A 25648-nucleotide genomic window follows, 5' to 3' on the forward strand; every position below is an offset into this window, starting at 1 on the left:
GTGCACCCCCCCATCGTGCTCCATCCACCATGCTGCGCACCCCCCCATCGTGCTCCATCCACCATGCTGCGCACCCCCCCCATCGTGCTCCATCCCCCATGCTGCGCACCCCCCATCGTGCTCCATCCCCCATGCTGCGCACCCCACATTGTGCTCCATCCCCCATGCTGCGCACCCCCCATTGTGCTCCATCCCCCATGCTGCGCACTCCCCATTGTGCTCCATCCCCCATGCTGCGCACTCCCCATTGTGCTCCATCCCCCATGCTGCGCACTCCCCATTGTGCTCCATCCCCCATGCTGCGCACTCCCCATTGTGCTCCATCCCCCATGCTGCGCACTCCCCATCGTGCTCCATCCCCCATGCTGCGCACCCCCCATCGTGCTCCATCCACCATGCTGCGACCCCCCCCCATCGTGCTCCATCCACCATGCTGCGCACCCCCCCCATCGTGCTCCATCCCCCATGCTGCGCACCCCCCATCGTGCTCCATCCCCCATGCTGCGCACTCCCCATCGTGCTCCACAGTCACACATCAGACAGTATACACGCACACATCTGATCGCATACACTCACACCCCACTTCTCCCTATGCCCTCCGGTGGGCGTTCCCAGCAGCTGTGCTAAACGCCGTGCTCCTCTGCCTTCTGCCGACACTCACAGATCCGATCGCATACACTCACACATCAGAACACACGCACACTTCCGATCGCATACACGCACACATCCGATTGCATACACGCGCACACACACTGACGATATCGCACATACGTGCTCACACACTCACAACATCCGGAGATACCACTTGCTTCCGGCCATGTGATCCTCCGGCAGGTCCTGGAAGGTCACTGCACGGACAGTATCGCCGCCGAGAAGTAAGCGATATCACTGGATGTTGTGAGTGTGTGGATGCGATCTGATGTGTGTGTGTGTGTGTGATCTGATTTGTGTGTGTCTGTTCGTGTGTGTGTGTGTGTGTGTGTGTGTGTGTGTTCCGCCGCTGCAGGACCTTGATGCGCTCACCTGCTCCCGGTCGGCATCTGGTGAGTATGATCGGGGGTCTTCTTTCTTCTGTCTTCTCTCTTCTGGGGGTGCTCGCTGCCTATAATGAAGTGTCTTGCAGTGTCTTTAACTCTTTCACCGCTGCATGACACTTCATTATTGACCGCAGTGTATGCCGGCTCCCTGCACATGTGTACCGGGAGCTGGTGTTCGCTGGTAACCATGATACACATCGGGTAACTAAGGAAAGTGCTTCCTATAGTTACGCGATGTGTATCATGGTTACCAGCGTACATCGGCTCCGTCACGATCCCAGCATCGCAAGGTTATGTCTGCCGGGGGCGGGGCCGAGTGTGCCAACGTGTGGCGGGGGCGAGTGGGCGAGGCGTCAGCATATGCCGGCTCCCTGCACATGTGTACCGGGAGCCGGTGTACGCTGGAGCAGGCGATGCGTGCGGAGGGCCGGGGCAAGCGGCTAATCCTTGCGGGGGGCGGGGCCAGGCCGAGGCGAGCGGCCAATCCGTGGGGGGGCGGGGCCAGGCCGAGACCAGCGGCCAATCCGACAGTTGTCACGCTATCGACAATGTCACGGTGACACTGTCACGGTGACACAATTTTGGAGCCAGACAGACAGACAGACAGAATAAGGCAATTATATATATAGATTGCTGCATGTTGAAAGCCATGAGTAAGGTCCATACTGGCTCAGCAGACCACCCTCCCCCATACACGGCCATGCTCTGCTTGACTAAGCATGAATAAGGGGGAGTAAGTCGCTGAACATCATCTGTCCCATGATCTCCTTTCTTTCCTCCAACATATGCTGTAAGGGGAGATTCACACTGGACGGTTGACCTGTCTTGTCACAGTTCACCTTTACACCATCCTCTGTTAGTCTACTGAGCCTGACTGGGTTTAGTTTGGGGCACTGGGGTCCAAGAAAGACAGCTCGAGCATTGAGGCACGCAGCTATAGTAAGAAGCATTAATTGGGTAGAGCCAGTGCCCAGAAATATTCTCTAAATTAGCATTATTTAGTTAAGAGTAAAGATTTCTGAGGGGTGACCTTATGGGGTATAATTATATGAAAGGTCCGTACAGAGATCTCTCCCAGGACTGTAGATATAACACCAAGACTACTTCTAAATCTAGAGGTAAAAAATATCTCCCCAACCTTGACGGAGATTCTTTACAGTAAGAGCAGAGAGACTATAGACCAGCTTATACAATAGTAATTCTTTGATAACCCTAAGTGGATCTGTAATTCTGTTATAATTGTGGCTACTAGATTACAGGAGGTGGCTTGTTAATACCGGGATTTCTTCTGATTTGCCAGAGAATTGTTTTCCGAAGTGTTTTTTTTACCTGATCTGTTTGGAATGACAGACTACATATGATCTTATGTTTTCAGGGGATGAAGAGTATCTCGTCAACCTCATAGATTCTCCGGGGCATGTTGATTTCTCCTCTGAGGTCTCTACAGCTGTCCGCCTCTGTGATGGAGCCATTGTTGTGGTCGATGCTGTAGAAGGTGTTTGTCCGCAGGTAAATACTTAAGTAAGGTAATCTTAGGCTATGTGCCCACATTGCATTTTTGTGTGCTGCTTTTCTGCACACGAAGAGCATGTTTTGGCTGGGTAAATTCAGCTGAAAAAATGTGCTATTTATATTTTTGCGCTTGCACATTTTTTTCACTTGCGTTTTTTCCTGCTGTTTTTGTGCTTTAATCATGGTGTTTGCGAGGATTCACGTGCTGCACCCCCGTGATGACCACCGAGTCTCCGGCTGATGTTACATCCAGGACCCGGCTCTCACTGCCTGGAGTGGTGCCCGTGCTGCTCCCCGGGAGTTTAACCCCCTGAATGCTGCAATCAGTGAGATTGCAGCATTCATAATGCAGGGAGTGGAATCGCTTACCTCTCCATGGCAATCAGGTCCCTGTAATGTGATCACAGGGACCCGATCGATGCCATAGTAACCCTGGGTCGTCACCATCTCGACCCCGGGTTACTGAGCTATGGAGAGCCTCACACAATGCCGCTCCATAATCCCCTGTAGTGATAAAGCATTGCAGGGGATTATAGAAACGCAGGAAATAAACAGAAACAATTGACATGATGCTTTTTTCAGCAACAAATTCTCCAAGAAAAAAGAAGCAACATGGGCACAGCAAGTCAGGATTCTCATAGACTTTGCTGGGATTTTTTCTCCTTGCTTTTATTGATTAAAATAAGCAAGGAAAAATGGAAAAAAAAAGCCACATGGGCACATAGCCTTATATCACTGAAAGTGCATGTACACTAGTAACACATGTAGTGATAGACATTTGTAAATGATGTTTTCCTGTTTGGTATATAAACCAACGACTCGACAACTGTTTACAATTTCTGGAGAATTGTCCAATTTATTTTTTTTATTGTAAAGCGCAGTAGACCACACTTTTGGGCCACTGCAATCATGTATAGTGCCCACATCAAAATGTCAGGTGATGATGACTTTTATAATAGATCCGTCTAGTGTCTGCTGTGGCTGTATATACTAAGGGATGTCCGAAACAACCTGTGACATCGGTCTAGGCTTTCCAAGCACACCACATATCTTATATATACAGACCAAGCGCCTAAATCCGTGTTAGCCCCAATAAATAGTCCCTAAAGGGATATCTGACAACTGATCAACAGTCATTAGGATTAAATGATAGAAAGTAATAGAATGCAAAACTGTCCGTCCCCCATCACTATGATCACTGGATGTTTGGTTACTAGAGCTTTCCACATGAGCGTACTGTGTGCACATATCTCTGCAGGTGTGCATGTCCTTGATTGTCCTCGCAGGACATGTTTTCTGTGTCTTTCATTGCTTGATTTCTCGTTCTACCTCCTGCAGACACAAGCCGTGTTACGACAGGCCTGGCTGGAGAACATACGACCAGTTCTAGTGATCAATAAGATTGATAGATTAATAGTGGAGCTGAAGCTTTCCTCACAAGAAGCATATGCACATCTGCAGAAGATCCTGGAGCAGGTAACCCCTAACATTAATGGGAGTTATCAGGTTCTGATCGGGCAGGCGGTATCTTATTGTCTACTGTCTTCTTCTAGGTGAACGCTGTGACCGGGAGTCTCTTTACCTCCAAGGTCCTGGAAGAGAGAGCTGAAAAAGACACCACGACTGAGACGACGGATGGAGAGCAGCTGTATGACTGGAGTGCAGGCCTGGATGAGACCGATGATTCCCATCTGTACTTCTCTCCAGATCAGGGCAATGTGGTGTTCGCTAGCGCCATAGACGGCTGGGGCTTCACGTAAGCAGCTGTTACACAACTTTATTTTAGTGTTTTCCAAATGTTTTACTTAAAATGGCTCTCTGCAACAGGCAGCCCCTCTTTATGTCTGCTCTGTCTCTTACCGTACCCCTACAATGCTGATCAAGGGTATTTTTCAGCAAATCCTACCAGTACATCTGCTGTTCTGTACAAGTTCATCAGAGTCTATATGATTTCTGCTGGATGGGTACAATTCTTATCTGACATGGCCCTAAGAGGCACACACATGACACAAGTGTGACATCTGACACATTGACTATTGACAGGCTGTTCCCCAAATGTCCATTAGATGTGTGGTATTATTACCGCTGGGATCCACATTAATCTTGAGAATGGGCCTCAGTTCAGCGCTGACAGGATTGGAGCAGTGGTTATGTGTATGCATTTCTATAGTAGCGCTCTTTCTTTTTCGCTCCTAATTGGGAGACCCAGACAGTGGGTGTATAGCTACTGCCTCTGGAGGCCGCACAAAGAACTACACTTAAAAGTGTAAGGCCCCTCCCCTTCTGGCTATACACCCTCCCGTAGGAGTACAGATTCCTCAGTTTTAGCTTTGTGCGCAGGAGGTCAGACACGCACGCATAGCTCCATTCTTTTTAGTCAGCAGCAGCTGCTGACTATGTCGGATGGAAGAAAAGAGGGCCCATACAGGGCTCCCAGCATGCTCCCTTCTCACCCCACTGTATGTCGGAGGTGTTTGTAAGGTTGAGGTACCCATTGCGGGTACGGCGGCAGGAGCCCACATGCTGATTCCTTCCCCATCCCTTTTTACAGGGCTCTGGGTGAAGTGGGATTTACTGGTCTCCAGGCACTGAGACCGTGCTCCATCTACAGCCCCTGGAGAAGATGCTGGATGGAGCGGAGTACATCAGGGACATGGCCCTGCTTCCTCAAGGTACTCTGTGTCCCCGTGCATTTGGCGCTCACACCGCAGCATGCTGGGTGTTGTAGTGCGCCGGGGGACATCAGCGCTACGGCGCTTGTGCCATGGCCTCATTCAGCTTCGCTGAAGCAGGCACACTTCTAGGAATCGGTCGCGCCGGCCGCTGGGACTGCGGCGCGGCTGGCACTTGTGGTGCGCCGGGGACTTCAGCGCGGCCCGCGCTTTTACGGCGGCCGCGCTGATAACTCGAGTCCCCGGCTTTTGCGGCCTGCTTCCGTTCGTTCCCGCCCCCGGACCTGCCAGTCAGGAGAGGGGCGGGACGCTGGCCACGTCTAGGAATCGGTCACGCCGGCCGCTGGACTGCGGCGCGGCTGGCACTTGTGGTGCGCCGGGGACTTCAGCGCGGCCCGCGCTTTTACGGCGGCCGCGCTGATAACTCGAGTCCCCGGCTTTTGCGGCCTGCTTCCGTTCGTTCCCGCCCCCAGACCTGCCAGTCAGGAGAGGGGCGGGACGCTGGCCAGTGCATCAGCGCCGAGGGCTGGAGTCGTTTTTACATACTCCAGCCCTCACCATCGGCACAGAGGGGACACTGTTTCCCGCACTTTTGTTTGGGAACTCCCACGGACCGCCCCTCTCCACAGACGCCGGCAGCCATTCCTGCTGACACGCTGAGCTGCAGAGGGGAGCCGGGGAGACCCAGACAAGGAATTCTGCAGCCTCTTACCCGCTATTCAGCGGGCGGTAAGCAGCCCTCAGGGCTCACCCCCTCTTGTGCCAGTAGTATTCTTAGTATTTTGTTTCTACAAATACTTTGTATTGCATAGCGCTGGTCGCCCTTTGGCTATAGACTCTCTCACATTGCAGAGAGCCAGCAGCATGTCGTCCGTAAAACGCAAGGGTGCCAAGGCACAGACATTATATGCTTCCTGCACCGCATGTGGGACTTTTCTACCGGCAGGCTCCACGGACCCCCATTGTGTGCAGTGCTCGGCCCCTGCGGCGCTTGCACAGTCGGGACCTCTGCTGGACGTGACCCAGGGTGTACCACCTGTGAATGCTGTCCAGGTGACGGGAACTGAGTTTGCAGCTTTTGCTGACAGAATGTCTCTCACTATGTCACAAATTCTTGACACATTGCGAGCTAGGCCTGTACTTCAGGCCACGGACACTGTGCAATCATTGCCCCCTGGTCCCCCTCAGCTCCAAGCTCCGGGACCGGCATATACACCTCAGGGTGAAGACTCTGACTCGGACGATGGCCCCGGGCAGCCTAAGCGGGCTCGCTATGACGGGCCTTCACATTCATCTCAATGGTCAGGATCCCAGCGAGATGAATCTATGGGTGATGAGGCGGACGTAACTGATCAGGATTCTGATCCTTGGACCGCTCTCAATCTAGATACACCAGATGGTGACGCCATAGTTAATGATCTTATATTTAACATCAATAAGATGTTAAATATTTCCCCACCAGCTCCTCTTGTGGAGGAGTCAGCTTCGCAGCACGAGAGAATCCATTTCAGATACCCTAAGCGTACTTTAAGCACTTTTCTGGACCACGCTGACTTTAGAGACGCAATCCAGAAACCCCACGCTTATCCTGAAAGGCGTTTTCCTAAACGGCTTAAAGATACACGCTATCCTTTTCCCCCTGAGGTGGTCAAGGGTTGGACCCAGTGTCCAAAAGTGGATCCTCCAATTTCCAGGCTTGCAGCTAGATCCTTGGTTGCAGTTGAAGATGGAGCGGCACTTAAAGATGCCACTGACAGGCAGATGGAGCTCTGGCTGAAATCCATCTATGAAGCGATTGGAGCGTCATTAGCGCCTTCTTTTGCAGCCGTATGGGCACTCCAAGCTATCTCAGCCGGGCTTGCGCGAGTTGACTCCGTCACACGTGCATTTGCCCCGCAGGTAGCACCATTGACCTCGCAAATGGCGGCATTCGCGTCGTACGCGATTAATGCTGTTCTTGACGCTACAAGCCGCACGGCAGTGGCGTCAGCCAACTCCGTTGTTTTGCGTAGGGCCCTGTGGTTGAGACATTGGAAAGCAGATTCTCATTCCAAGAAGTGCTTAACCAATTTGCCTTTTTCTCGTGACCGATTGTTTGGAGAGCGTTTGGATGAAATCATCAAACACTCCAAGGGTAAGGACTCATCCTTACCGCAACACAGACAAAACAGACCCCAACAGAGGAAGGGTCAGTCTGGTTATCGGTCCTTTCGAGGACCGGGCAGGTCCCAATTCGCCTCGTCAAAAAAGACTCAAAAAGACCAGAGACGCTCAGATTCTTGGAGGTCTCAGTCACGCCCAAAAAGGACAGCCGGAGGAACCGTTGCCAAGACGGCGTCCTCCTGACTTGCGGTCTCCGATTCCCACACCCGCGGTCGGTGGGAGGCTTTCCCACTTTGGCGACATCTGGCTGTCACACGTCAAAGACCGTTGGGTGAGGGATATTCTGTCTCACGGGTACAGGATAGAGTTCAGTTCTCGTCCGCCAACTCGTTTCTTCAGAACTTCTCCACCACCAGACCGAGCCGATGCTCTGTTGCAAGCGGTGGCCGCTCTAAAGGCGGAAGGAGTGGTGACCTCCGTCCCTCTTCAGGAACAAGGTCACGGTTTTTACTCCAATCTGTTTGTGGTCCCAAAAAAGGACGGATCGTATCGGCCCGTCCTGGATCTAAAGTTGCTCAACAGACACGTAAAAGTCAGGAGGTTCCGGATGGAATCCCTACGCTCCGTCATAGCCTCAATGTCTCAAGGAGATTTTCTAGCATCAATAGATATCAAAGATGCGTATCTCCACGTGCCGATCGCACCAGAGCATCAGCGTTTCCTACGCTTCGTCATACACGACGAACACCTGCAGTTCGTAGCGTTACCTTTCGGTCTGGCAACAGCCCCCCGGGTCTTCACCAAAGTCATGGCAGCAGTAGTAGCTGTTCTGCACTCGCAGGGTCACTCGGTCATCCCGTATCTAGACGACCTGCTTATAAAGGCACCCTCTCAAGAGGCATGCCAACACAGTCTGAAGGTGGCACTAGACACTCTCCAGAGTTTCGGGTGGATTATCAACTTTCCAAAGTCTCATCTAACCCCGACCCAATCTCTGACTTATCTTGGCATGGAGTTTCATACTCTCTCAGCGATAGTGAAGCTTCCACTGGACAAGCAGTGCTCGCTACGGACTGGAGTGCAATCTCTCCTTCAGAGCCAGTCGCACTCACTGAGGCGCCTCATGCATTTCCTAGGAAAGATGGTAGCAGCAATGGAGGCAGTCCCGTTCGCGCAGTTTCATCTGCGCCCTCTACAATGGGACATTCTACGCCAATGGGACGGGAAATCGACGTCCCTCGACAGGACTGTCTCCCTCTCTCAGACTGCCAAGGACTCTCTGCGTTGGTGGCTTCTCCCCGCCTCATTGTCACAGGGAAAGTCGTTCCTTCCCCCGTCCTGGGCAGTGGTCACGACGGATGCGAGCCTATCAGGGTGGGGAGCGGTGTATCTCCACCACAGGGCTCAGGGGATGTGGACTCTGGAAGAGTCCACCCTGCAGATCAATGTTCTGGAAATCAGAGCAATCTATCTTGCCCTGCGAGCCTTCCAACAATGGCTGGAAGGCAAGCAGATTCGGATTCAGTCGGACAATTCCACGGCGGTGGCGTACATCAACCACCAAGGGGGAACACGCAGTCGCCAAGCTTTTCAAGAAGTCCAACGGATTTTGACGTGGGTGGAAAGCAGAGCGTCCACCATATCCGCAGTTCACATCCCAGGCGTGGAAAACTGGGAAGCAGACTTTCTCAGTCGCCAGGGCATGGACGCAGGAGAATGGTCCCTTCACCCGGACGTGTTTCAGCAGATCTGTTGCCGCTGGGGGACGCCGGACGTCGATCTGATGGCGTCACGGCACAACAACAAGGTCCCAGTTTTCATGGCACGGTCTCACGATCACCGAGCACTGGCGGCAGACGCCTTGGTTCAGGATTGGTCGCAATTCCGACTCCCCTATGTGTTCCCACCTCTAGCATTGTTACCCAGAGTTCTCCGGAAAATCAGGTCCGACTGCCATCGAGCCATACTCGTCGCCCCAGATTGGCCAAGAAGGTCGTGGTACCCGGATCTGTGGCATCTCACGGTAGGCCAACCGTGGACACTACCAGACCGTCCAGATTTGCTGTCTCAAGGGCCGTTTTTCCATCTGAATTCTACGGCCCTGAACCTGACTGTGTGGCCATTGAGTCCTGGATCCTAGCGGCCTCAGGTTTATCTCATGAAGTTGTTGCCACAATGAGACAGGCTAGAAAACCATCCTCAGCTAAGATCTATCACAGGACGTGGAAGATATTCTTAGCGTGGTGCTTGGCTCAAGGGTTTTCTCCCTGGCCATTTGCATTGCCAATTTTTCTTTCCTTCCTGCAGTCTGGGTTGGAAAAAGGTTTGTCGCTTAGCTCTCTTAAGGGTCAAGTCTCCGCGCTATCCGTATTCTTTCAGAAGCGCTTGGCACGGCTTTCTAAAGTACGCACGTTTCTCCAAGGAGTTTGTCATATCGTTCCTCCTTACAGACGGCCATTGGAACCCTGGGATCTGAACAAGGTTCTCATTGCTCTCCAGAAGCCGCCTTTCGAGCCTTTGAAAGAGGTTCCCCTTTCTCGGCTTTCACAAAAGGTAGTTTTTCTTGTGGCGGTCACGTCTCTTCGAAGAGTGTCCGAGCTAGCGGCGTTATCTTGCAAATCTCCCTTCCTGGTGTTTCACCAAGACAAGGTAGTACTGCGTCCAATTCCAGAGTTTTCTCCCAAGGTGGTTTCTTCCTTTCATCTCAATCAGGATATCACTTTGCCATCTTTGTGTCCGCATCCAGTTCACCAATTTGAAAAGGGTTTACATCTGTTGGACCTGGTGAGAGCACTCAGGATTTACATTTCTCGCACGGCGGCTCTACGCCGTTCTGATGCGCTCTTTGTCCTAGTCGCTGGTCAGCATAAGGGATCGCAAGCTTCCAAATCCACCCTGGCGCGGTGGATCAAGGAACCAATTCTTCACACATACCGTTCTGCTGGGCTTCCGATTCCATCTGGACTGAAGGCCCATTCTACCAGAGCCGTGGGTGCGTCCTGGGCATTGCGGCATCAGGCTACGGCTCAGCAAGTGTGCCAAGCGGCTACCTGGTCGAGTCTGCACACGTTTACCAAACACTATCAAGTGCATACCTACGCTTCGGCAGATGCCAGCCTAGGTAGACAGGTCCTTCAGGCGGCGGTGGCCCACCTGTAGGAAGAGGCTGTCTGACAGCCCGTTCATGTGGTATCTTTTTACCCACCCAGGGACTGCTTTTGGACGTCCCACTGTCTGGGTCTCCCAATTAGGAGCGAAAAAGAAGAAGGGAATTTTGTTTACTTACCGTAAATTCCTTTTCTTCTAGCTCCAATTGGGAGACCCAGCACCCGCCCTATTTGTTCTTAGGGTTTCGTTTTTCGGGTGCACATGTTGTTCATGTTGTTTCTTAAGTTCTCCGATCGTGTTATCGGATTGAATTTGTTTTTGAAACTGTTATTGGCTTTCCTCCTTCTTGCTTTGGTACTAAAACTGAGGAATCTGTACTCCTACGGGAGGGTGTATAGCCAGAAGGGGAGGGGCCTTACACTTTTAAGTGTAGTTCTTTGTGCGGCCTCCAGAGGCAGTAGCTATACACCCACTGTCTGGGTCTCCCAATTGGAGCTAGAAGAAAAGGAATTTACGGTAAGTAAACAAAATTCCCTTCTTCCTGATGGCGCACAACTTGCCCTTTTTCTGAAGTTAAGCCTTTCATGTACTTTAGATATTTGTCGTCGGCTATCTCACCCGACTTTCCCCACACACAGGAGAACTCTCTGGCCTGGTGGTAGCTTATCTTTGAAAGAATGAAATCAGACATGCCAGATGCTAATGTCGATTTTCTTTGTCGCTCCATTGGGAGACCCAGACAATTGGGTGTATAGCTTCTGCCTCTGGAGGCCACACAAAGTATTACACTTTTTAAAAGTGTAACCCCTCCCCTCTGCCTATACACCCTCCCGTGGACCATGGGCTCCTCAGTTTTATGCTTTGTGTGGAAGGAGGCACACATCCACTCATGCATTCTCATACTTAGTTATGTCGGATGGAAGAAAAGAGGCCCCCGATGGGGTCCCCGGCATGTAACCTTCTCACCCCACTAAGTCGGCGGTGTTGTTAAGGTTGAGGTACCCATTGCGGGTACAAAGGCTGGAGCCACATGCCGTCTCCTTCACCATCCCTTATTCGGCTCTGGGAGAAGTGGGATCCTATGCGGTCATCCATGTGCTGGGACCGTGCTCCATCCGCAGCCCCTGGTGGAACCTGCCGGACCGGAGCTTCTTCACCCCCAGGGACCGGGCCCTGCAACTTGAAGGTACTTTGTATCCTCATGTGGGGACTGTACAGGGGTCGCACCTTCTCCCCGGAAGCCGCGGTAGTTCCGTCCGTTGTCTTATCGGCGGACTTCCGCGCCGACCATGCCTGCTTGTCGGGCGCGGCCTTAAATTTAGTCCCCGGTTTTGCCGCGGCCTAGTCTGAAAAATCACACCCCCGAGCCTGCCTGTCAGGGGTAAGGGCGGGATTACCGACTTGACGTCGGCCTTGAGGGCTGGAGCATCTGGCATGTCTCCCTCCCCCCTCATTGACCACTTGGGGACTCCAGATTCCTGCTGTCTGCTGGCGCCGCCCCCCCGGCTCCACTCCCCCCCCCTGAGAGCTCCGGCGGCCATTTTTACAATTCTGCCGGTGGATGCTACTCAGCAGCAAGGCTCTGCAGCTCCGGGGGATCCACGACAGGGAATCTGGAGGACACACTCCGCTTGTTTGCGGTTGGTAAGCCACACCGGTCACCCGGTGCTGGTTCCCCTAGGGTGCCGGGATATGGATATATATATATATATATTATAAAAAATTAGATATATCCGTTCGGAAAGGCTGTATACCTTTTTCCCATATACCCTCAGTGGTCACTCTCCTAAGAGACAACAGCATGTCGTCCACAAGGAGCAAAGGTGCTAAGGCACAGGTCTTTTTCGCGGCCTGTACCTCTTGTGGGGCTATGTTGCCTGCGGGATCCACCTACCCCCACTGTGATCAATGCTCGACTCCTGCCACGCTTGCTCAGCCGGAGCCTCGGGCACATGTGGGCCCCTCAGCTCATGTAGATCCCCCGGCTCCCCCTGAGCAGTCTGCAGGGACAGAGTCACCGTTGTTGGCCTCTTTCGCTGAGAAGCTCTGTCACTTTCTCAATCCATTGCACAGTCTATGGACAAATGGTCATCTAAGCTCCTTGAGGCATTGCAGTCCAGACCGGGCCCTTTACAGGCCCCGGCCCCTGTTAGTTTGTCTCCTCCAGGCCCTTCTCGGTCCGCGCCGCAGCGCGCCCCCAGGATAGCCCCTAGGTCTCAGGCGGAGGAATCCTGCCCGGATCGCAGCCCCAGACCTGCTAAGCGGCCTCGCTGGGATTCTTCCCCGGCCTCCTCACGCTGCTCTGGATCCCAGTTTGAGGACTCTCAGGAAGACGAGGCGGACGTGGGAGCTCAGGGCTCTGACCCTGACTTCGCCCTTAACCTGGATACTCCTGAGGGGGGGACGCCTTAGTGAATGATCTTATTTCGTCCATCAACCAGGTGTTGGATCTCTCACCGCCACCTCCTCCTGCAGAGGAGTCGGCTTCTCAGCAGGAGAAACACCAGTTTCGATTCCCCAAACGTACGCGCAATACGTTTTTTGATCACTCTAACTTCAGGGACACTGTCCAGAAGCCCAGAGCGGTCCCGGACAAGCGCTTTGAGAAACGGCACACTGACACGCGTTATCCCTTTCCACCTGAAGTCGTTAAGGGCTGGGCACACTCTCCCAAGGTGGAGAGTCTTTCTCAGAAGGTGGCCTTCCTGGTGGAAGTCACATCACTTCGGAGAGTGTCTGAGCTTGCAGCGTTGTCATGCAAAGCCCCTTTCCTGGTTTTCCACCAGGATAAGGTGGTTCTGCGTCCTGTCCCGGAATTTCTCCATAAGGTGGTATCCCCTTTTCATCTAAATCAGGATATCTCCTTGCCTTCCTTTTGCCCTAATCCTATCCACCAGTGTGAAAAGGATTTGCACTCTTTGGATCTAGTGAGAGCACTCCGGTTCTACGTGTCTCGTAGAACATCAATGATGTTCCTTGCCTGCTGTCCTGACGAAGAGAGCTGTGACTCCTGAAACGCGTTGACATGTGCATACTAATAAAAGAAGCATAAATCTCCTTCGAATCCTCTGAGTCCTTGGCGCGAATTTACAACCCGTTTCCCGTTTACTCTCTCTTATCAGTGTGCTGTCCGTGTGACATCCGGATAGCACATGGACATCATGAACTTCTATACTTATCTGTCCATGGCGCTGCTGTCTCTAGTGCTGCTGTTACTTACAGGTCCGTGGTGCAGTGAATATGCATGAGTATAATGAGCAGGCCTGAAAGTAAGTGACAGCAGCGCTGAAGACAGCATCGCTGGAGACAGGTGAGTATAGAAAGTCAATTTATTTCCAAGACCTGTTTTTTCTCCGGTAGGTGTCACACTAATGTCACATGGATCACTTCAGTGTGTGATCCATGTGAGACCTGTGCTGCCGGAGAAAAACCGACATGTCGCCATGTGGAGCACATGGTCACACGTGCGTCTGAAAATACAAAGGTGTGCGCAGACCCATTAATTTTAATGAGTCTACGTTTGTCCATGTGTCCGGTACGTGTGAAAGTAGAGGTCACATGTACCTGAAACACGGACATGTGAATGAGGCCTACGTCTGTGTATGGGGACGTTTCGATACTGGTCCTAGAAGTGGTGCCTGCATCTATCGGACGTTGACACATCTGATCAGTTTTTCATTAATGGGAATTCCCTTTAATAAATGAATACATGCCTTAGTTTATTCGGCTTTATTTATTGTTTTTATTTAGTAGCTTTTATGATGCCAGTTACACATCTAAGTCCCATCTGTAACTGCACCATTACTGGTTTAGAAAAAAATCAGCATAGATGAAGAAGTAGTGTTGTTTTCTGTTAAAAGAAATGCTCAGTGGTGTACATTGGGCCCGGTGCTGGCTCATTGGTGCGCTCTGTCGTGCACAGCTCATCCCGGAATGCATACACTGCGGTGTGTTGTTTCATTCTTTGGCAATACTCTATACTGGACACTAGATGGAGCTGTGGGTCCGCAGCCAATGCTCCGGGGGGTTCAGTTTAGGTGATTTTCCTCCGCTGTTCCCAGTTGTAATTTGTCTGTGGCTTTATAAATGATGTGTAAATTCCTATAAAAACAGGTGTGTTTCTGCTATCACATCATTTTTCTGTTTATGATGAAAGCAGTAGTGTCCTCGCTATGGGAAGAGTCGGCGAGACTTTATTTATGCCGAACTCTGAATGCAGATTGTGCAGTATTACATCATAAGACGTATTATAGCGTGCATTGTAAGAACAGAAATCGCTCCAGTGATACCGATCAGGCAGCAAGCACAGGAGCCTCGCCTACTGCAGATCAGTTTGGTTAATTGTTTGTATTGGCACATAAATAAAATAGGGACTTACCAGAAATTACCGTATTTTTCAGATTATAAGACGCACTTTTTCTCCCAAAACTTTGGGAGGAAAATGAGGGGTTCGTCTTAAAATCCGAATGTAGCTTACCGGGGGATTGTGCAGAGGGGTCAAAGGAGGCAGGGAGATGCTCCGAGTAGTGCACTGTGCTGACGGCGCTGCCAGTCTGTGCGACGCTGTTCTGGATCGGGCCGCGCTGTTCTGGATCGGGCCGTGCCGCTCTGTTCTGTTTGGAGCCACTCCGTTCTGCTTTGTGCACAGTTGCTCGGTCCTGCTCGGCTGCTCTGTGCACGGCTGCTCCGTCCTGCTCGGCTGCTCTGAGCACAGCTTTCCGTCCTGTCCTGCTCGGCTGCTCCGTTCTGCTCGGCTGCTCCATCACCGGCCCCGCGCAGAGCAGAGCGCCACCGGCCCCGCGCAGAGCAGAGCGCCACCGGCCCCGCGCAGAGCAGAGCGCCACCGACCCCGCGCAGACCAGCACCCGCAGTGAGTATCTGGGCTCCCCTCTATACTACTTGCAGTACTTCAGTACCGCCCCTGCCTCCTGTGACTCCCGCTCCTCTGCAGGCCCCACTTCCTGGTAAGACACCACCAGATTATAAACGGACCCCATATTTTTTTTTTTTTTACCTTTTTTTCCCTCCAAATTTGGGGTGCGTCTTATAATCCGGTGCGTCTTATAAAACGAAAAATAGGGTAGTTCCTCGTGGTTTCCTTGTATTGTATGTATTGGGGCAGAAAGTAGAAGAGGTAATAATATATAAGCTGCCGTCTGTCTTACAGAATCCGGGGCAGATTTGTTATGATCCATGTCAGGGCCATTGACTGTTAAAGGAAAGTTGGAAATAAACGCTAACACGTGACAGGTCATGAACTGCAGATCTGAGGGGGTCTATGTCCTGAGACCCCCACCACTCACATGTGCTGCTCAAGAGGTGGTGTAAGGGGCTGAGTGCAGGGTCCGGTACACCACTCCGTGCACACTTATGGTGGGGCAGTACACGGACCCAGAGTTTTCAGGGATCGGTGGGGGACTCCTGACCCTGCGTCCACCGATTTTCTGACTATTTAATTTCCTGTCACATCTTAGAGGTGAGAAACAAACACACTGCAGTTACTGTCAGGTCTCTGTAGTGTGGCCTGAGCCTAAGTTGGCAGAATTCAGACTACTGCCCTCATGGTGACTATCTCCTGGCATTGCAGCTATAGCATTTATGGAAGAACACTTCTGGTGATGTAAGAAAAGCATTTTAGATTCTGTATTAGTGGACACTAAGTTAAAGGGAATCTGTCAGCAGGTTTTTGCTATGTAAGCTGAAGACAGCATGCTGCAAGGGTTAAAAGATAGAATTCAGAGATCTGTTGTTTAGGCTGCTTTCACACATCCGGTTTTTGCTGAGCGGCACAATACGGCTCTTTGCAGAAAAAAGGGCAACCGTTTTTTTTTTGCCGCCGGTTGGGTTTTTTTCTGCATACACTTGCATTAGTGCCGTATTGTGCCGCATGGCCTTGCGTTGCGTCCGGTTTTTGCCAGATCCGGCATATTTAGCCCATGCGGCAGCCGGATGAAACGTTGCCTGGCACGTTTTTTTTGTGCGGCGAAAAAAACGCATTGCGCCGGATTCGGCGCAATTTACAATGCAGACCTATGGACGCCGGATGCGTTTTTTTGCACTGCGCATGCTCAGTATCAAGCCGCATCCGTCACAAAACTGACGGGCCGCATGGAAGAACTTATGCAATGGATCCGTTTTTTTCGCCGCATCCGTTGCATAGGTTTTTAAGCCGGTTTGAGCCACACCGCACAAACCAGATGTGTGAAAGCAGCTTTTTTTGAAATGTTGGTTTAAGCGGCGTGACAGAGCAGGACTTGTCATTGCTTGGACTAGAAAGTAACGAGCCGGCAGTCCGGCACTCCGCTCCTCTGACACCTCACTGTCAATATACAATCTCTATAGAGCCTGGTGCCAGTGGGACAAGCTCACTCAGCTCTGCTACATGGCAAAATCTAAAAATGGTGACTGTGTCAGAACGACAGCAGCCAGTAGTCTAAGTGATACATCGCTGGAATCAGGGTCTCTGTCTCTACATTATGCTGCTCTCAGATGAAGTAGCAAAAACCTGCTGACAGATTCCCTTGCATAGCTGAGGTTCTCTGTTCTGGATCCTTATTCCTGTCTGCAAAGACTTTCTCTTATTTTGGAGGACCTGGCACATCCGGATGTTACACAAACTGCCCAGTGATTTTACTGACAACTTTTTGATGCTTCTTTTTTCCTGAGGTGGCCTTACAGGGACACTGAACACTTATTTATGGGCTCCCCTCTAATTTATAGCTAATCTCTGTACATCCCAGCAGAAGAGCATCCTCTGATCAGTTTATTGTTCCTCTAATAGGTAATCTGTCACCCTTTTTGTGTTTTTTTTTTTTTTTTTTTTTTTTTTTTAAGTTATTAATATGGACATATAGGTGGCAGAGAGGTGAAATTAGCCATACCTGTATGCCTCCTGGATGGTAGGCCATTTTGGAAAAATCCTCTTTTATATCTGCTGTCTTCCAGGCTATGGGGCTTGTGTTGTCGAGAAGATAAGACAAGACCACCTCCGGTCTTCATTATCCCCAATTTCTCCTCCTCTTCTCTTTAGTTTGTGCTTGTGATATCAGGAGCGCGGCCGGAAATCCCGCACCTGCGCATTCTGCCTGCCGTCTCTCCTCCTGTACTTTTCACTCTTCTGTGGGTACAGTCTTCACTTTTGCTGTGCGCAGGCACCGGGGAGTCCCATAACAGTGCAGGGCAGATGCTGTGCGCAGGAATCGGGGAGTCCCATAACAGTGCAGGGGAGATGCTGTGCGCAGGCACCGGGGAGTCCCATAACAGTGCAGGGGAGATGCTGTGCGCAGGCACCGGGGAGTCCCATAACAGTGCAGAGGAGATGCTGTGCGCAGGCACCAGGGAGTCCCATAACAGTGCAGGGGAGATGCTGTGCGCAGGCACCGGGGAGTCCCATAACCGTGCAGGGGAGATGCTGTGCGCAGGCACCAGGGAGTCCCATAACAGTGCAGGGGAGAGACGGCAACACCATAAACTTGCCAGATAGGCATCGTGGGAACATAGCCTTAGAAAGGTTAAGAAAGTTGTGAACAGACTATATGAAATCTTTTTTTTTTCTTTTTTGTATCTATGTACAGAATCGATCACTTTGCCCAGCTGTATAGTCAGAAAGTTGGTGTTAAGCCGGCGGTGCTGCTGAAGACCCTCTGGGGAGATTACTATCTGAATTCAAAGGCCAAGAAGATAATGAAGGGAGCTCAGGTAATATTCACTGTCCATGGGCTGATTGTCTTTTCAAATGGCTTTAATCGTATGTAATATGTAGGAAATATATTTATGACACATGGGTACCTAAAGTGAAACTCATGTCGTTTTTGGATATTAACCCGCCCTCAATTTGTTTTAAATGATGCAATATGCATCACTAACATGATTTTAAAAAGAAAAAAATTCCATGTATTTTTATCTTAAAAAATAAAATAAAAAAATGTTATAAGCTTAAGTGAATGCAGTACCTATCTTAAAGGGAACCTGTCCCCAGTTTTTTGCCCTATAAGCTGCGGCCACCACCACACAGCTCTTATATACAGCATGTTAGAATGCTGTATATATAAGAGCCCAGGCCGGGGGTATAATATAAACACTTTATAATACTTACCTAACGGTCGCGCGGTGGGCCTTATGGGCGTCTCCGGTGCCGCCTGTTTTGGCCATCTTCGTCCTCTTTCTGAAGCCTGTGTGCATGAGGCGGCTACGTCATACACACTCGCCATATGACACATTTGCTGTGTCTCTCAGGCTCTGTTTGGGTCTTGTTTTTTTTTTTTTTTCTCATAATTTTAAATTATTTGCATGAAGACGTCCATGAATGTAGAGTGTTGCCTGGGGTTTACACACTGCCATGCGTCCACTTTTATAAAATGCAAAAAATAATTTGTGAATCAGACTTTTGCGTTTCACTGGCAGTGAAAGGGTTATTTGTTCTCTCTTGCCTTTGGGCTTGTGAGCTTGCACTCACATATTAGTTTTTCCCTGGCTATAGGTGTCTTCATTTCTCATTGTATTATGTAGCCTTCGTGTTGTAACACATTTCTCGTTGATGCTTGGGCCTGACCGTGCTTCTGTATTTCTCCCATTTCCTCTGTCCTAGCTAATGGTTTCTTGGAGTGCCAACCCGAGCTAATAAAACCGGCAAGCTAAATTTGCAGTGATTCATGACTCCTGTATATGGCCTCTGTCACTGTACTGGTAAATATAGCAAAGCTAATGTTTCTTTGTCGCTCCATTGGGAGACCCAGACAATTGGGTGTATAGCTATGCCTCCGGAGGCCACACAAAGTATTACACTAAAAGTGTAAAGCCCCTCCCCTTCTGCCTATACACCCCCCGTGCTCACGGGCTCCTCAGTTTTTATGCTTTGTGCGAAGGAGGCAGACATCCACGCATAGCTCCACATCTTAGTCAGCAGCAGCTGCTGACTAGGTCGGATGGAAGAAAAGAGGGCCCATAACAGGGCCCCCAGCATGCTCCCTTCTCACCCCACTTTGTCGGCGGTGTTGTTAAGGTTGAGGTACCCATTGCGGGTACACAGGCAGGAGCCACATGCTGTTTTCCTTCCCCATCCCTTAATGGGCTCTGGGTGAAGTGGGTACCGGATCGGTCTCCAGGCACTGGGACCGTGCTCCCTCCGCAGCCCCTGGGAATCTGCTGGATAGGAGCCGGGTATCGTCAGGGACAAGGCCCTGCTACTGTGAGGTACTCTGTGTCCCCGTGGGGACAGCGCATGGAGCGCTGGTGCCACACACATTGCAGCACTGCTGGGTGTGTTAGTGCGCCGGGGACTATTGCGCATGGAGCGCTTGTGCCATACACTTTCCAGCTCGGCTGGGTGTGTTAGTGCGCCGGACATGGAGCGCTTGTGCCAGACACTTTCCAGCACTGCTGGGTGTGTTAGTGCGCCGGGCATGGAGCGCTTGGGCCAGACACTTTCCAGCACGGCTGGGTGTGTTAATGCGCCGGACATGGAGCGCTTGTGCCAGACACTTTCCAGCACTGCTGGAGGTGTTAGTGTGCCGGGGGACTACCGCGCGGCCGCGCTTATTGCCGGCCGCGCTTATAACTTTAGTCCCCGGCTTCTGCGGCCTAGTGTCGTTTATTCCCGCCCACAGGCCTGCCAGTCAGGGGAAGGGCGGGACGCTGCACAGATCGTCAGCGCCGAGGGCTGGAGCATACATTTGTATCCTCCTCCCTCCTTACTCAGTACACTGGGGCACTAGATTCCCGCACTTTTCTTGGGCACGCCCACGGTCCCCTCCTCCCCACAGAACGCCGGCAGCCATTCCTGTCAGCGATTCAGATGCTGGAGAGGAGAGACAACACAGGGAGACCCAGGCAGGGATTCTGGTGATCACACAACCGCTCTCAGCGGTCGGTAAGCAGCACCTCTGGTGCTGGCCCCACTGAGTACCGAAGTGTATATATATATATAGGCTTATAGGCTATACATTTGCACTGTACGGTCGCTCTGTTTATTTTTGGCTATATACCCTCCTGGTTGTTCTCAGAGGAGACAACATGTCATCCGCAAAAAGCAAGGGTGCCAAAGCACAGGCGTACTTTGCAACCTGTACCTCTTGTACAGCTGTACTACCGGCAGGTTCCACTGACCCTCATTGTGTGCAATGCTCGGCCCCTGTGGCGCTTACTCAGCCGGAGCCTCTGCTACAGGTGGCCCAGGTGGAACCACCTGCTACCACTGTCCAGGTGACAGGGACGGAGTTTGCAGCCTTTGCTGACAAACTGTCTGAGAGTATGGATAAATGGTCTGCTAAAATACTGGAAGCATTGCAGTCCAGACCGGTGATTCAGGCCCCGGGCACTGTCCAATCCTTGACCCCTGGTCCCCCTCATTTGGAACAGCAAAGTGCCCCTGGGGTAACCCATAGGTCACAGGGTGAGGTCTCTGACACGGACCGCAGTCCCAGGCCGCCCAAGCGGGGTCGCTGGGAAATTCCCTCCACTTCATCACACTGTTCAGGGTCCCAGCAGGGGGACTCTCTGGAGGATGAAGCGGAGGTATCAGATCAGGATTCTGATCCTGAAGCCGCTCTCAACCTTGATACACCTGAAGGTGACGCAGTAGTGAATGACCTTATAGCGACCATCAATCAGGTGTTGGATATTTCTCCCCCAGCTCCCCCAATTGAGGAGTCTGCTTCTCAGGAGAAATTCCGTTTCAGGTTTCCAAAGCGTACATTAAATATGTTTCTGGATCACTCTGACTTCAGAGAGGCAATCCAGAAAAACCGAGACTGTCGAGACAAGCGTTTTTCCAAGCGCCTTAAGGACACACGTTATCCCTTCCCCCCCGAGGTTGTTAAGGGCTGGACTCAGTGTCCTAAGGTGGATCCTCCAATCTCCAGACTGGCGGCTAGATCCATAGTTGCAGTGGAAGATGGGGCTTCACTCAAAGATGCCACTGACAGACAGTTGGAACTATGGTTGAAATCCATCTATGAAGCTATAGGCGCGTCTTTTGCTCCCGCATTCGCAGCCGTATGGGCGCTCCAAGCTATCTAAGCTTGTCAGGCGCAGATTAATGCTGTAACACGTACATCTGCCCCGCAAGTGGTGTCCTTCACCAATCAGGCATCGGCGTTTGCGTCCTACGCCATTAATGCTATCCTGGACTCGGTGAGCCGTACGGCGGTGGCATCCGCCAATTCGGTGGTACTCCGCAGGGCCATGTGGCTACGTGAATGGAAGGCAGACTCTGCTTCCAAAAAGTTCTTAACCGGTTTGCCATTGTCTGGCGACCGCTTGTTTGGTGAGCGATTGGATGAAATCATTAAACAATCCAAGGGAAAGGATTCATCCTTACCCCAGTCCAAACCAAACAGACCTCAACCACGGAAGGTACAATCGAGGTTTCGGTCCTTTCGGACCGCGGGCAGGTCTCAATTTTCCTCGTCCAAAAGGCCTCAGAAAGGTCAGAGGAACTCCGATGCATGGCGGTCTAAGTCACGTCCTAAAAAGACCGCCGGAGGAACCACTCCCAAAGCGGCCTCCTCATGACTTTCGGCCTCCTCAAACCGCATCCTCGGTCGGTGGCAGGCTCTCCCGCTTTTGCGACACCTGGCTGCCACAAGTAAAAGACCGATGGGTGAGAGACATTCTGTCTCACGGTTACAGGATAGAGTTCAGCTCTCGTCCTCCGATTCGTTTCTTCAGAACATCTCCGCCCCCCGACAGAGCCGAGGCTCTTATGCAGGCGGTGGGCACCCTGAAGGCGGAAGGAGTGGTGATCCCTGTTCCTCTTCAGCAACGGGGTCACGGTTTTTACTCCAACTTGTTCGTGGTGCCAAAAAAGGACGGATCCTTCCGTCCCGTTCTGGACCTAAAACTGCTCAACAAGCATGTGAAAACCAGGCGGTTCCGGATGGAATCGCTCCGCTCCGTCATCGCCTCAATGTCCCAAGGAGATTTCCTGGCATCAATAGACATCAAAGATGCTTATCTCCACGTACCGATTGCACCAGAGCATCAGCGCTTCCTGCGCTTCGCCATAGGGGACGAACACCTTCAGTTCGTGGCACTGCCTTTTGGCCTGGCGACAGCCCCACGGGTCTTCACCAAGGTCATGGCAACAGTGGTGGCAATCCTACACTCTCAGGGACACTCGGTGATCCCTTACTTAGACGATCTCCTTGTCAAGGCACCCTCTCAAGGGGCATGCCAACACAGCCTGAACATTGCTCTGGAAACTCTCCAGAGTTTCGGGTGGATCATCAATTTTCCAAAGTCAAATCTGACACCGGCCCAATCACTGACATATCTTGGCATGGAGTTTCATACTCTCTTAGCGATAGTGAAGCTTCCGCTGAACAAACAGCGTTCACTACAGACAGGGGTGCAATCTCTCCTTCATGGTCAGTCACACCCCCTGAGGCGCCTCATGCACTTCCTAGGGAAGATGGTGGCAGCAATGGAGGCAGTTCCTTTTGCGCAGTTTCATCTGCGCCCTCTTCAATGGGACATTCTCCGCAAATGGGACAGGAAGTCGACGTCCCTCGACAGGAACGTCTCCCTTTCTCGGGCAGCCAAAGCTTCCCTTCAGTGGTGGCTCCTCCCCACTTCTCTGTCGAAGGGGAAATCCTTCCTGCCCCCATCCTGGGCGGTGGTCACGACGGACGCGAGCCTGTCAGGGTGGGGAGCGGTCTTTCTCCACCACAGGGTTTAGGGGACTTGGACTCAGCCAGAGTCCTCCCTTCAGATCAATGTTCTAGAGATAAGGGCAGTGTATCTTGCCCTAAAGGCGTTCCAGCCGTGGCTGGAAGGCAAGCAGATCCGAATTCAGTCGGACAACTCCACAGCGATGGCATACATCAACCACCAAGGCGGGACACGCAGTCGGCAAGCCTTCCAGGAAGTTCGGCGGATTCTGCTGTGGGTGGAAGCCACAGCCTCCACCATATCCGCAGTTCACATCCCGGGCGTAGAAAACTGGGAAGCAGACTTTCTCAGTCGCCAGGGCATGGACGCAGGGGAATGGTCCCTTCACCCGGACGTGTTTCAGGAGATCTGTTGCCGCTGGGGAATGCCGGACGTCGACCTAATGGCGTCCCGGCACAACAACAAGGTCCCGACATTCATGGCACGGTCTCAAGATCACAGAGCTCTGGCGGCAGACGCCCTAGTTCAGGATTGGTCGCAGTTTCAACTCCCTTATGTATTCCCTCCTCTGGCACTGTTGGCCAGAGTGTTACGCAAGATCAGGGCCGACTGCCGCCGCGCCATCCTCGTTGCTCCAGACTGGCCGAGGAGGTCGTGGTACCCGGATCTGTGGCATCTCACGGTCGGCCAACCGTGGGCACTACCAGACCGACCAGACTTGCTGTCTCAAGGGCCGTTTTTCCATCTGAATTCTGCGGCCCTCAACCTGACTGTGTGGCCATTGAGTCCTGGATCCTAGCGTCTTCAGGGTTATCTCAAGAGGTCATTGCCACTATGAGACAGGCTAGGAAACCAACGTCCGCCAAGATCTACCACAGGACGTGGAGGATATTCTTATCCTGGTGCTCTGATCAGGGTTTTACTCCCTGGCCATTTGCCTTGCCCACTTTTCTTTCCTTCCTTCAATCCGGATTGGAAAAGGGTTTGTCGCTTGGCTCCCTTAAGGGACAAGTCTCAGCGCTCTCTGTGTTTTTTCAGAAGCGCCTAGCCAGACTTCCACAGGTACGCACGTTCCTGCAGGGGGTTTGTCACATCGTCCCTCCTTACAAGCGTCCGTTAGAACCCTGGGATCTGAACAGGGTGCTGATGGTTCTTCAGAAACCACCGTTCGAGCCAATGAGGGATATTTCTCTCGCACGCCTTTCGCAGAAAGTGGTTTTCCTAGTAGCAGTCACTTCACTTCGGAGAGTGTCTGAGCTAGCAGCGCTGTCATGCAAAGCCCCCTTCCTGGTGTTTCACCAGGACAAGGTGGTTCTGCGTCCGGTTCCGGACTTTCTCCCTAAGGTGGTATCCCCCTTTCATCTCAATCAGGATATCTCCTTACCCTCTTTTTGTCCTCATCCAGTTCACCAATGTGAAAAGGATTTGCACTTGTTAGATCTGGTGAGAGCACTCAGATTCTACATTTCTCGTACGGCGCCCCTGCGCCGCTCGGATGCACTCTTTGTCCTTGTCGCTGGCCAGCGTAAAGGGTCACAAGCTTCCAAATCAACCCTGGCTCGATGGATCAAGGAACCAATTCTCGAGGCTTATCGTTCCTCGGGGCTTCCGGTTCCCTCAGGGCTGAAGGCCCATTCTACCAGAGCCGTGGGAGCGTCCTGGGCTTTGCGGCACCAGGCTACGGCTCAGCAGGTGTGTCAGGCGGCTACCTGGTCGAGCCTGCACACTTTCACGAAACACTATCAGGTGCATACCTATGCTTCGGCAGATGCCAGCCTAGGTAGGCGAGTCCTTCAGGCGGCGGTTGCCCACCTGTAGGACGGAGCCGGTTGCGGCTCTATTATGAGGTATTATTTACCCACCCAGGGACTGTTTTTGGACGTCCCAATTGTCTGGGTCTCCCAATGGAGCGACAAAGAAGAAGGGAATTTTGTTTACTTACCGTAAATTCCTTTTCTTCTAGCTCCAATTGGGAGACCCAGCACCCACCCCTGTTTTTTGTGTACACATGTTGTTCATGTTGAATGGTTTCAGTTCTCCGATATTCCTTCGGATTGAATTTACTTTAAGCCAATTTATAATTTTTTCCTCCTTCTTGCTTTTGCACCAAAACTGAGGAGCCCGTGAGCACGGGGGGTGTATAGGCAGAAGGGGAGGGGCTTTACACTTTTAGTGTAATACTTTGTGTGGCCTCCGGAGGCATAGCTATACACCCAATTGTCTGGGTCTCCCAATTGGAGCTAGAAGAAAAGGAATTTACGGTAAGTAAACCAAATTCCCTTCTTTTCCATGGAGATTCTTCACTTCTGTGGCCTGTCGCCTGTTTCTAGATCTGCAGAGAACGCCGTAATGAACACAATCTGCGCTCACTAAAGGGCGCTTTACACGCTACAATATATCTTACGATGTGTCGCCGGGGTCACGTCGTAAGTGACGCACATCCGGCATCGTAAAGGTACATTGTAGCGTGTAGCAGCTACGTGCGATTGCGATTGAACGGTAAAACGTTCATCGCATGCACGTCGTTCAATTCCTAAAAATTGAACGTCAGATTGTTCATCGTACCCGGGGCAGCACACATCGAAGTGTGTGACACCCCGGGAACGA

The 25648-nt window shown here is 51.7% G+C and overlaps 1 protein-coding gene across 1 annotated transcript in view; it reads left to right on the forward strand.

Moving 5' to 3' along the window:
* Positions 1 to 25648, forward strand: part of EFL1 (elongation factor like GTPase 1) — a 472312-nt gene that overhangs the window by 32362 nt on the left and 414302 nt on the right. The window contains exons 5-8 of the mRNA XM_075345858.1: positions 2413 to 2546; positions 3888 to 4025; positions 4103 to 4305; positions 18007 to 18130. Of these exons, the coding sequence (XP_075201973.1) occupies positions 2413 to 2546; positions 3888 to 4025; positions 4103 to 4305; positions 18007 to 18130 (599 nt within the window). The remainder of the gene's footprint in view (positions 1 to 2412; positions 2547 to 3887; positions 4026 to 4102; positions 4306 to 18006; positions 18131 to 25648) is intronic.

The sequence above is a fragment of the Anomaloglossus baeobatrachus genome, chromosome 4 (genome assembly GCF_048569485.1).
Source record: "Anomaloglossus baeobatrachus isolate aAnoBae1 chromosome 4, aAnoBae1.hap1, whole genome shotgun sequence".
Taxonomy (NCBI): domain Eukaryota; kingdom Metazoa; phylum Chordata; class Amphibia; order Anura; family Aromobatidae; genus Anomaloglossus; species Anomaloglossus baeobatrachus.